General features: G+C 47.8%; 5 protein-coding genes across 5 annotated transcripts; 1 reads left to right on the top strand and 4 right to left on the bottom strand.

The window, feature by feature from the left end:
* Positions 1 to 9: 9 nt before the first annotated feature.
* FIESC28_08572 (uncharacterized protein) lies at positions 10 to 723 on the bottom strand (the record flags this gene model as incomplete). The annotated part of the gene is made up of 3 exons (XM_031162710.1): positions 10 to 158; positions 215 to 381; positions 437 to 723. The coding sequence occupies 3 exons, from the start codon at positions 721 to 723 to the stop codon at positions 10 to 12; spliced, it is 603 nt and encodes a 200-aa protein (XP_031013265.1).
* Positions 724 to 1,152: 429 nt separating this feature from the next.
* On the bottom strand, positions 1,153 to 2,617 carry FIESC28_08571 (uncharacterized protein; the record flags this gene model as incomplete). Its single annotated transcript, XM_031162709.1, has 2 exons — positions 1,153 to 2,355; positions 2,411 to 2,617. 2 exons carry the CDS (start codon positions 2,615 to 2,617, stop codon positions 1,153 to 1,155), a joined length of 1,410 nt encoding a protein of 469 aa, XP_031013264.1.
* Positions 2,618 to 4,159: 1,542 nt separating this feature from the next.
* FIESC28_08570 (uncharacterized protein) lies at positions 4,160 to 4,892 on the top strand (the record flags this gene model as incomplete). Its single annotated transcript, XM_031162708.1, has 5 exons — positions 4,160 to 4,194; positions 4,255 to 4,267; positions 4,325 to 4,458; positions 4,511 to 4,650; positions 4,750 to 4,892. The coding sequence occupies 5 exons, from the start codon at positions 4,160 to 4,162 to the stop codon at positions 4,890 to 4,892; spliced, it is 465 nt and encodes a 154-aa protein (XP_031013263.1).
* Positions 4,893 to 5,225: 333 nt separating this feature from the next.
* On the bottom strand, positions 5,226 to 8,228 carry FIESC28_08569 (uncharacterized protein; the record flags this gene model as incomplete). The annotated part of the gene is made up of 3 exons (XM_031162707.1): positions 5,226 to 5,310; positions 5,357 to 7,958; positions 8,021 to 8,228. The coding sequence occupies 3 exons, from the start codon at positions 8,226 to 8,228 to the stop codon at positions 5,226 to 5,228; spliced, it is 2,895 nt and encodes a 964-aa protein (XP_031013262.1).
* A 773-nt stretch (positions 8,229 to 9,001) lies between these two features.
* On the bottom strand, positions 9,002 to 10,354 carry FIESC28_08568 (uncharacterized protein; the record flags this gene model as incomplete). The annotated part of the gene is made up of 2 exons (XM_031162706.1): positions 9,002 to 10,022; positions 10,077 to 10,354. The coding sequence occupies 2 exons, from the start codon at positions 10,352 to 10,354 to the stop codon at positions 9,002 to 9,004; spliced, it is 1,299 nt and encodes a 432-aa protein (XP_031013261.1).
* Positions 10,355 to 11,944: the final 1,590 nt, after the last annotated feature.

The following is an 11,944-nucleotide window of genomic DNA, read 5'->3' as shown; positions in this document are numbered from 1 at the left end:
TATTTTGAGTCATTCCCATCGCCTTTCACATTGACCCATCCACTTCCCCCAAACAACAACCTTGCCCTGAATGGCCTCTGCAACTTGGTCTCTAGTTGGCTTTGAGGTAATCAACTTCTCATTCAGTGGTTCATTCAAACCAATGACTTCAAACCAATCTTGAAACCCAGTCAGTTTTTGGGTTCGTTGCAGCTAAGACGGGACAACTACTCACATCGATGAATTCCGTGGTTGAGAAGAGGCCGTGGTGGGATATAAACCATCCCGCTACGACTTGCTCCGTAGTAGAAACCTGCTGCAAGTTTGGGGGAGGTTTCATCAATGGGTTGGAAATCACTGCTGGAGACGCTCGTCTTGTTGGTAGGTACTCCCAGGTATATTCTACCAATATCATCAGCCTGGTCCTTCTTTCGATAACAGGGCCTACTCAACTTACCCATGGCAAATCGGGGTTGGTAATGGCGCATCCGGGTCTTCAGCTACGAGCAGCCATTCTCTTACACCTTGGTGAGAGTCCCATTGTAGCTGAGGGAACCTCCCTTGACCTTGGTGCATGTACTCTATTCCGAGAGTTGCACCATCTGGGCCGCATTCCGGAGACGTGACTGACAGCGTAGGCTCTGGCAGTTGAGAGAACGCAGGAGTGGTGAAGAAGGCTTTTGCATCTCTTCCTTTATAGTTTTTGAACAGCCAGCTGGCTGCTACTTCGATATAAGCTGCCATTATGCCTCTGATGATGCGACTTCACTAACAAATTGCCATGAAGCTGACATATGCGTGTCTATATAGACGTCAACCGGGTTGATAATAGATTGGATATTACACTTAAACTCCAGCTGTCTCTTCGGATCTACCGGCAATAATCATGTTGTAGACATCGGGGCCGAATCGGCAGAAACAGATCAGATAGTACCTAGGGCACATTCTCGTCTATTTCGCGGTTACAAGTTTGGAGAAAGTCAACTGGGTTATCAAAGTTTAATCATATCCGTGATATCGTTGGTATCCAACTACGAAGTCTAGCTATAACCCCAATGCAACCGCAAATGCTTCTATGAAACTCTATGTACAGTATCAACCGAGACGCCTAACAAAAAGCCCGAACCTTAAACTCGATGCAATAGGCGATTCATCATCAAACCAACTCTCTATCTAGATGAGAAGCCACGCAAATCCAAGAGCCACTGCCCCTGCAACCATAGATATAATCCCGTCACTTGCTAGAGGTGAAAGCGAACCAGCAGCGTTCTCGTTGCCCGAAGACTGAGGTCCTTCAGCGCCAGTAGCAGAGGGAACAGCATTCTTCCCAGTGCCAATCTCGAGGATGTGGGAGCTTGTGGCGTCAAAGTTACTCTGCGCCAGAGAGATCTCGTTGTTGTCCAGGTCAAACACAACGTAGGCACTCCTCAAAAACGTGTCTCCCAGGATGGAAACTTGGGTGGTCGAGGGTGCTATTCCAAAGGAACAGGCTGCTTGACCGTTGCCAAAGGACATCTGACGGCCTGTGATGTCGGTGAAGTCCAGGATCAACTCGCTGAGGGGAACTGTGATCTCGGCTGGGTCGTTGAATCGAAAGGTAAAGTTTCCTCCCTCGTTTGCTAGATCGCAGGGGACGTAGGCAGTTGTTTGACCCTCGACATATTCAGCGCCTACTAGTTCGTATATGCTCTGCACGATGCTGGTGGGGAGATATGTGAGCGTCGAGCCTGAGTCGAGAACAACTCCAAGAGCGAGATTTTCCCCAACGGTTTCTGAACCAGCACTGACGCTGTTGAGCTGAACATAGAATTCCGAGTACTCGTCGTCGATCTTCATGATGGGCACTGTGACCAGTTCGCCAATGAAATGATCCTCGTCGACTCCTCCAAAGAGGATCTTTCCCGTCGCAGAGTCCAAATCGTCGAGGTATAGACTATAAGCATTGGAAGCGATAGCCCCGTCAGAAGATAGTCTGGCTGGCATGTTCTTGTAAAACTCTGGATTGGGTTGGTTGACAACAGCTTCGTTAGTGGAATATCCAATACCAAGCACACCCTCGTTGTCTGAGGTTACATATCCAATTCCAAACTGTAGATCTTTGATTGAGACGTTTCCCATCCGGAACGTGTCAGTTGCATAGTCTCCAGATGCTCCCGAGCCGTCAGCATATGAGATATTGAAGTCGCTATTCACATATTCATACGTCGACGACTTGTTGGGGTTGTATAAACCAGACTCTGCGCAGATGTTGGCGTGGGTATCGCAGAGCTCCGAGCCTACGACATTGACCCAAAGATCACTGCTTCCAGTATCAAGATGAAGACGGAAGTTTTGTGGTGGCGTTCCTATAGTAGCGTTGAGGAAATAGAGCGATTGCTAGAGGAGGTTAATGTTATGTTATGGCTGTTACATATTGAGGATGATGACTTACCTCATTATCAATACCAACATTGACTGTCCCATCTCTTCTACTGAGACGTTTTCGATCATGGGCAAAAGGATCATCTACTTTGCGACGCATGATAGGAAGACTCATAACTCTGGGCTCCAGGCCATCTTGTCGTTCGTGTAGAGATATAGCGTGAGCGCATGCAAGTAGAGAGAAGAAAATGGCAGAAGATAGTTGGAGTGAATTCATAATTGAAAGCCTGTACAGTAAGTATAGTAGTTGGTATAGACATGAATGAGTCTTTGGACGACATGGAGTCCTTTTGATGTTTATATTTCGTTTTCCTTTGGGTTATTCCTTGGAGTAGGTTCAGTCCCACAACGAAGGCAATGCACTTCGCCTCCACGACTTTTACTCTGTCATAGATAGATCAGGATAGAGTAGAGGATAGTAGAGCAGAGTAGTCTTCGGGTGCAGCAAAACAGACTCTCGGGATGCGTCAACGATAGAAACGTCACCCTCCAACGTCAGGGCACCACCTTTTTCGGCACGGGGAGGCCGAGGAAGAGAGCGAGTCAAGGAATCATCCGAATAAAACATTGTATTTGTATTTGCAGGACATTTCCCCTTTGTTACCTGTTCGTAGATCATCCGTTAGCCGCACGAACCCCCTCATGATTTGCATGATGGAAACATATTGGAAACATCCATCCCGAGTCGTTCCATATTAAACTCTCCACTCAAGTACAGCACAGTACAGTAAAAGGCCTTGGCCATGATTGATTGATAGGAGGAGGGTCACATCCGATGAGACGCGCGGCTGGCGTAAACTTCTGTCTACTGTACCTACTGTACAGTACTATACTACGGAACATCCGGGGTAGGTACAGAGTTTATTGTGGACGTTGAATTATTAATAGATCGGGCACTTTCACTACTAACTTACAGCAGTGGCTACCGCTACTACGGGAGGTAAAGTACAAAGTACAGTGCTATAGGTACCCATGAAACGTTTACTTGAGGCGTCTGACTCCCCTAACTAACTACTACCTAATAAATGATACGACGTCCATGATATGACGTGAGAGGCTCATGGTCCCTGCAGCAAGTTAAAACATACATTAATTAATATAATATAATACAATACAATAAAACAAATATAGTATAGTATACAGAGTAAAAGAACTGGCTTTAATTTCTTGATCATATGATGTTTTTCTCTTTTTCGCTGACGACAACTTCTCGTGGCTGACGATCCATGCCGAACTTCCGATCATTAACGGAGGCGACATCTAACTTCTGACTTCCGACGCCAACTTCAGGGTATTCAATTCAATTGATTTTATGGTTTCACAAGCCATCGCCAAGACCTCAACATCCGCTTCTTAACGGACCTTCAGGTTTCATGCTGCTCTTAAACAATCATAGGTAGACTTAGTTGAGGCTGGGCCGTTTAACCCAACCAACTCACTGCTTGTGATGCTCACCACTAACCACTCAAAACACGTCTTATTTAGATGCCTACTGTAATCGTATCAGCAAACAAGAACACTCACCAAATCTTTGGTCGTTGCCTAATCATTTGCATCCAATACAAGGCTCCTCTGCTACATTCTCCTGCGGCTGAAGCCCTTTGAGGCATCGGGTCGGCTTATACCTAAACGGCTGTTAACATAAGCTTACAATTTAACTACCCAGACATTTGTATTTATATAATACGGGAGGCATCTATTTGTGTCTCTAATCGTTGTTCAAGTGTAATATTCCAACTGTAATCCTCAACGTGGAAACATGGACTCTGAGCTTATCGCAAATATGGACCGTTGGTATGTCATGTGCTCCTCTCCATCCAACTGATATTCAACTGACATCAACGTCCGTTTCAGTCCCATGTATGCTGTAAGCTTACAACGAACCATTGACATGCCATCTCTAATCTTGTCGTGTCCCTCATAGTCCTTCTTTGGCGCCATAGGCTGCGCGTGTTCCATTGTCTTCACCACCTTCGGCGCATCCTACGGCACGGCAAAGTCTGCAGGCGCCATCTTCCAGTCGGGCATTCTTCGACCAGACATGCTGATGCAGAACACGTATGAAGAATCAGCAAAGATCTGACCCAACCTAATCGGCTAACAAATGCAGCCTATGTGCTATCATGGCCCAGATTCTCTCCATATACGGCCTTGTTGCCAGTGTCATCATGTCCAACAACATCAAAGAGAAGATGCCCATTCATACAGCTTTCTTGCAACTCGGAGCTGGTATCTCGGTTGGCCTATGTGGTATGGCCGCTGGGTTTGCTATCGGTATTGTTGGCGATGCTGGAGGCACGTTCTCTCCTTGATCTCATATAAGCTGGGCCAATAACTAACTTTTCTCAGTCCGAGCCAGCTCGCAACAGCCTCGCCTCTATATCGGAATGGTCCTCATACTCATCTTTGCAGAAGTCCTGGGCCTGTACGGCGTCATTGTTTCTATCCTCATGCTCACCCGTTCCACAGAGGCCGCAGAGTGCAGGTACTAAATCATATGCCCACGGCTCAGCTTGTCAGTTTATCTAGGATTTAGAGTACGGGATCGAGTTCATGCGTCCCTCAGAGTCTTTCTATTACCCGTATCAAGTCACTCGGCTCCAATACTTAGCTCTGGGTCGTTAGCAAGATTTTCCAATTTTGTACTCTCTTTGGCAAGACCGTGTCGTCTAACATCACTTTATACTATGTGCTAAGACACTGTATGCATCATAATCAAGTCCGCTTCTTGTATTGAACAAATGTTGTGGGGTATAGGCACATCTAAGACCATGATAAGAGATTCATCAAGTACGTAGGCTCTCGTCTTATGACCCTTCCTCCTCTTACAACGTCCACTCGTTGACGTTATCATTATGTGTGATGAAAGGCTCATCGATCCTCTTGATGGCCAGATCGCTGCAAAGAATACTGCACCATGTTAGCTGTGGAGTCACGCAAGCAAATCGCGACTTACCAAGCAGACGCAACGAGAGCGTCCAGTTCCGCAACAACCATCTCCCTCTGCGTGCCGCTGACCAAACCCTTCTGTATCTGCGTTTGCAACTCCCTGATTCGTGATGACTTTCCAACACCTGCCTGCTCGAGTACCTTTCGCCCCAAACAGTCGGAGTGGAACGAGTGCTGGCAGGGAAAGACAAAGAACTGTCGACTCAACAGCGGCAGTCCGCAAGTATAACACTTCTCTCCAGGTTCCACAATTGCGTACCGATGATCGAGCGCAGCAATGTCAACCTTTATATTAGTAGCCGTTTGTGACGATTCATCCATCTCCTTCTTCAAGTTGTCAATATTACGGCTGTAGTCTTCCAATGCAGCACAGATCTCTTCCTTGAAATCGTCGATGACAACAAAATCAGGAAAGAAAGGAATCAAGTCCTCAATCTTGAGCAAGTCGCATCGCTTGAGAAACTCAATAGCTGTCTTGATCCCATTTGATTGGGAGATGACCTTTCGGGCCACAGCAAGCCATAAGCGTTTACGTAGTTGCGGGTTCGACATTGGTCGATCCGCAATCACTGCTGCCAGCTCAACCTCGCCGTGAGACAAAGCCAGGTCAACCGCTTGAAGATATTGCCCCATACTGGTGTAGATGTGTACGCACGATAATGTTCGGTGATGCTGAATGCAAAGTCGAAGAGCAAAGTCCGGGTCATAACGGGGTTCGTCTCCTTGCGCTTGTAAGTATGACAAAAGCCCAGCCTCATCCTTGGAAGGGTGAGAAGCGTAAATCGAAACCAAAGTGTTGTGTACGGCCGCATCCTTCGAGTTGAGTTGATAGACTGCATAGTTGAGGTATCTTATTGCCTGGTTCTGTGCGTTCGGACCACCCGTGAACGTCCGATTGTAGTCTAGAAAAGCAGGAATCAGATTTCTAGGCTTCAGATCAGAATGTCTCATCAGGATTTCGACTAGTTCTGGTGCAACGTATGTCATCAGAACGCTGCTGTATCTGTAAAAGACTTCGGGATCCGTCTGCTTCTTGAGAACATTCAGAACCTCACTCCACCGCTCCCGCTGAACCCAGTAAGAGAGCACATAGTTGTAGTCGTTAACAGCATTCGCAAAGTAAAGAAGCTCCCCTTCACGGCCATGGCTGCTAATCACATCGTATACCATCCTCCGGTCGAGATCAGTTTTGTACTTGTCAACAAAGTCCCTGAACTCTTTCCTCACGGATTCGAGTGTTTTCTGTGATTCGGCTGAGTTGACGTGTTCTGAAGGCTCCGCCTGTGTATTTATGGTATCATCAAGCAAGTTGAATTTGGACATGAAAACCTCGATCAGCCAACCCGCTATCATCATCCGCTGCATCATAGCAGACTTCTTGAGCGAGGCCAATTTTGTTAGCAGAAATTTTCTCAGGGCATCTGGTTGGTTGTTGTCGATGATGCTCAAAGCAATATCCTCGAATGGCTTATTACTACGACCGTACACACTAGCTGCCTCGAGCCAGTGACCTTTGCTGGCCAGATGGTCGCCATACGCAGCCGCGACTAGTTCTTTCTGCAGTGGTGTTCGAGCATGTTGCAGAGCCGGCTCAAATTGTTGCAGCCTGGTCATGATTTCCCAAATATTACGTTCTTCGTCTCGGACAACGATCTCAAAGATCTCCTCGGAGGTAAACAGCCAAAATGTGTTTTTCTGCATATCCACGGAGAAGCCAATGGGCTTCTGCCCTTGGCCAATAACGTCGTGTTCAGAGACCATTTTTCCAGTAAGGCGATTCGTCGTGATCACACGTCCCCCGACAAGGTGCACAATATGCCACTGCGTGAGCGCGATAGCATCGATAGCCTCAGTCGTTGCGACCCGCCTCTCACTATTCTCGGGAGAAAGAATCTGTGCTCTGGAGAGCATTTTTGATTCTGAAAAGACCTTGGTGCCGAGGTTGCTATCTGCGGGTGTGTTTGATAACTTTCCATGGAATACTCCCTGGTAGGATAACCAAGCATATGCTCGATCAGGAATATCATCGTCGTATGGTCCTGAGTCAGGGGGATCGGGGGATACTGCCAGGCTGGAAGGAGCGCCGGAGGTGGTCCTGGACAGTTCGTGAACAACCGGTTGCTCAGATTCGAAAAGTCTTGTATACACCGACCCTGAACCATCATGTCCAAATCCTATCCTTCCCACTAAGTGAAACAGGCGAGACTGCGTGGCTATCACCACCCTTCGGAGGTCTGATTTATTGTTTTGGATATTATCCACCCACAACCCTGTAATCGGACCATCTGGTAGTTTGTGTAGGTTCTTCAAATGCTTCACCTCCTTTTTGTAAAACTCTTTTGACGTCTCTATAAAAGCCTCGTAGATGTTGCCATCAGATGCACCGATCAATATTTCTCGTGTCGACGCTGTAGGCAACGAAGGGTTCCACGCCACACTCTCGATGGACACGCCTCGAAGACGTCCAAGTGGTCTGGGATGTTTTGACTGGGAATGCAGGTAATAGTTCTCGCCCAGCGCGGTGCAAATGATGAGGTGTGAAGCTGTCGGGTCAAGAAACATGCGCCGTATCATGCCGATCTCGGATGGCTTTTTGGGTAGGTCGATATCTGCCGCGAATAGACACCGTTAGTCATTGCAAATAGTCTGATAAGCATCTCCGAGCCCCTACCATCAATATCTTCGGGTCGTTCCAGGTCGATACGGAGGATTCGTCCGTTGGAGAGGGCGAGGACAATGACATTGTTGGCAACCTGCGCCGCAACGAAGTCGGCCGCCACTGAGAACTGCAACTGAACGCGTTCTACAGTGAAGATGGGTTCTTCGAGATCTGGGACGCCATTGGAGGCGTCGAAGCCGTCGTGGAGATCCAGGGCCATTATGTCGCGGTATCACAGGCGCATGTTCAAAGATCGGAGATGCAGGGAAGAAATCTCGCGTCTGGCGCACACTGAAGAGGATATTCGCTAGAGCCACGGTTGACTCGAGGTCGTTGGATCTTGTTGATGGGATTGTGAGTGAGAGCGGGAGTCGGTGTTGGTGGTGACGAAGTGTCGGTGGTTGGAAGGGCCCTGTACGTACTACGCAGAGGAGCTCCCCACCTCATGTGCTACGATAGGCAACTGCTCCTGGGCGATAAGGCAGCTAATTTAGGTCTGATAGCTTCTACTGTAGGCGGTCAAACATTACATCACTTTTTTGCTCTACTAGGTAGGTACTCGTCAAAATAAGCATATTTAAAAGTCTTGATAGACTGGGAGTAGGTAAGTATGATAGGATAATATAAGTAAGGTAGTCAGTCAGTGTACTAACATGTACACGTATTTCTTGTTGTCTTGTCTAATCATTTCATGTTCCCTTTAACTAGGTATGGACCATTATTGTAATCGTTGTTCCAAACAGCCCAAGACGACAACAAATTTTGTTGCACCAAAGCGCCATCCATATGTATCTTCAAATAAAGAAAGAAAACAGCCGCCCAAGATCAAATGCTGAAGAATGTACAGGTAAATGCAAAAGATTGGGTTGTCAGCCAGTTGAACGCCGCCCTACAAAGTATCTGCGCCACAATCCTGTATTACCCAAAAGGATCGCCAAAACCAAGGACCAATGATAATTCATACCCTCGTCATGAAGATAGTTAGACCATCGTCTAACTCGGCCCCGTAGACATCTGGTCGTCCGCACGAAGTGTGGGTTCGGAACTGTTGCCGTTGAGCTCTGTAGCCGGCGAGTGACTTCTCCCTAGGAGCTCCGCCAAGTCTGTACGAGGCGCATCGAGAGGCTTTCTGCCAATGATGATTCGCATCTTGATCTGAAGACCTTTTGACTTTATGGGATCCTTGGCAGCGTTCGCCAAGTCTCGTGCGGCCGCTTCACAGGCTTGCTTGCACTTTTCAGGGTCCCAACCCATATACTCTGTCAAAAGTCGCAAGCAATGGGCCTCGAGACCGTCCAGGCAAGAGATTAGCCAAATCTTGCCCGCCGAGGCCTCAGCAACTGTAATTGGAATAGAATATTCTGTTACTCGTACGTCGACGAAACCTGCATCCATGAGTAACCGAGGCTCAAGGTGATATGTACCTCTTGGGCGTCCCGACTTCTCCGACGCTATCTCGAGATCCCTTAGAAGCTCATGCATGGGAGAATTGTCCGGAAACTGGGATAAGAATTGGATAAAACCCTCGGCGCTAACAAAATCTTGTACCTCAATCCAACCACCGGGTTTCAAAGAGAAGAAGGTGTTGTCGTACACGAAACTCCAATTCCGGAACGCGCCCTCCATAAGCCGGAAGTGAATCAAGTCGTACATATCCGGGTGGCGATCCCAATCTTCGGCATCCTCAATTTCGAAAAAGACGTTCATGGGCACACTCTTGGTCTCCGCTATGGCAGCAATATCGGTTCCTACAACTTCACATTGCGGTTGCAGTTCAGCCATCTTGATCGCCCAATCGCCTGTACCTGTACCAACATCGAGGATATGGTCAGGGTTCTGGATAGGGGCGAGGGTGACTTCGCCGTCAAGTACGTGCATAAATACTTGATGTTGAATAGCCATTCGCCATTGCTCAATGTCGTCGTTGGGCATGTAGTATTCGCGACAATAACGCCGGCCATGAATTTCTCGATAGTCGAGGTCTTGCGCCCATAATGACCTTGTTGATGCAGCCCTGAGCACAAGGTCAGTAAGTGACGGACAGCGTATGATTAAGCAAATCACCTACATATCTGAGTCTGCCCCATGGGAGTCTGGAGAGAAAGGAGTTTCGACCTGGTGGGAGGGAGAAACTCTGGGATATTGGGAGGCGGGATAGATGGAAATCATGTCGTCTTCGTCGACATCTTCCTCAAGGTCGGAGTCGTTGTGGTGATGAGGCTCCTCGTCGGTGCCTACGATGCTAGTCATGGCTGTATTGTTTCCGTCGCTGTTCGCATGCTCACTCGGTGTACCGTCGCTAGATTGCCGGCCGCTCTGTACAGCATAAGAGTCCTCCGAGGACATGGTGCTCGTCTGAGACTGGTTGTGACGTCCCCGTGTTCCCCTGGGTGGTTTGGACCGTCGCTTCTTTGCCATGGACGTCTAGAGAAGGGATTTTTTTTTAAATATTCTTTTTAATTAGGAAAACAACAACAGCACTATCGTAGTCGAGTGGAGGTGACGATGACTAGCGACATGGCTTGGCTTCGGGGAGTGAGGCTGAAACGAGCGGCGCGGGCAAAAAAGGTTGGGCCCCAAAACGAGTCGTAGTTGCCGTCGTGATGACGGAGTGTCGATGATAGCAGTACGGTAGTCGAGTTATTAGTAAGAGGCGTCGATAGTATTGTATCGCAAGAGTCGCCCGGAGACAGCAAAGCTCGAAGAACAGGAAGAACAAAGCAATTGATTACTACCCATAGATACCTAGGTAGGTAGGTAGGGAGGTACTATGTATGTCTGAATGAATACCTAGAGGCCGTAGTAAGGAAGGGGAGCGAATGAGTGAGGGAGGATCCAAAGACTTAAAGAAGAGGGAGACCTGGGGATTGGTAAAGGTCCGTGAGTATAGTGGAGATCAACTAGCCTACCTAACCTAGCCTAGCCTACCTGGGGCCATGAGAACGTGGATCAGGGCTCGAAGTATTCGGAAAGGGACCCGTACAGTAGACTACGGTAGAGGATAGAACAGGGGAAGGGTGAAGGAGCACCAAGAAAGGTTTATGGATATGGATAGAACAAGGGAGAGGGAGAGGTCAGTGGAGGAGAAGCTGTCGGTATCTGTAGGGAAAGACACTACATACAAAGTATTGTAATGTACAGTACCTTGAAGCACAAGCCGGGGAGAAACAAGGATGACAAGCTACTGTAGCTAGCAAACTTGCTGGGACCAATAGAGATAGCCTAGAAGCTCGAGGCTCTCTTGTTCCTCTCTCAACTGGGGCAGAGGAGCACAGCAAGTGGAGGAAGTGATCCAAGGATCGGGAGGGAGAGCAAGGGTTGCCGGCCGGTTGACGACGTTTGCGGTTAGGTAACTTGTCGTAGCAATTCAATTTGGACTATCCGTAACTAACTGTCAACTGCTTCTCAGCCGAGTTGAATTTGGAGCTGTAATTTGTGTTGAAGTTGGAGTCGAAGTTGAAGTCGACAGATAGAGGGTTGATGATAAATGTACATATGAATATACGTACCTATCTCATAATGCTTCATGCATGCTCTATGCAGTCAGCTACATATAGTGCTTATCGTCTCGTCTCCATAGACCCAAAAACATCGTAATAAACAGCGATACCCTATTATCGTACAATATCTACTGCCTGTACTGCTCCGAGCAGTGGGAAGGCCGTGATAACCATGCAAAGTGTATTTCACCCTCCAAGCCAATTAAAGTATATTATTATTATTATTATTATTACAAACACCAAACGTCGCAACTCTCCAACGGCCTTTTTACCTTTTACTGTTATCCAAACGCGAGTCGACGGTGGTTCGGCGACCAGTGGAGAGGTCGGCCGGTCAGGGCTTATCCATTCCTCAGCTCAACTCAACTCAACTCGGTACTCTACTGTACGTATACTAGTCTAGTTTACCTATAGGCCGTTCCATATACCATTTCCG

The sequence above is a fragment of the Fusarium coffeatum genome, assembly GCF_003316985.1.
Source record: "Fusarium coffeatum strain FIESC_28 chromosome Unknown BRIP53273_contig_202, whole genome shotgun sequence".
In the NCBI taxonomy this organism is placed as follows: Eukaryota; Fungi; Ascomycota; class Sordariomycetes; order Hypocreales; family Nectriaceae; genus Fusarium; species Fusarium coffeatum.
This window is presented reverse-complemented; position numbering and strand designations above follow the sequence as displayed.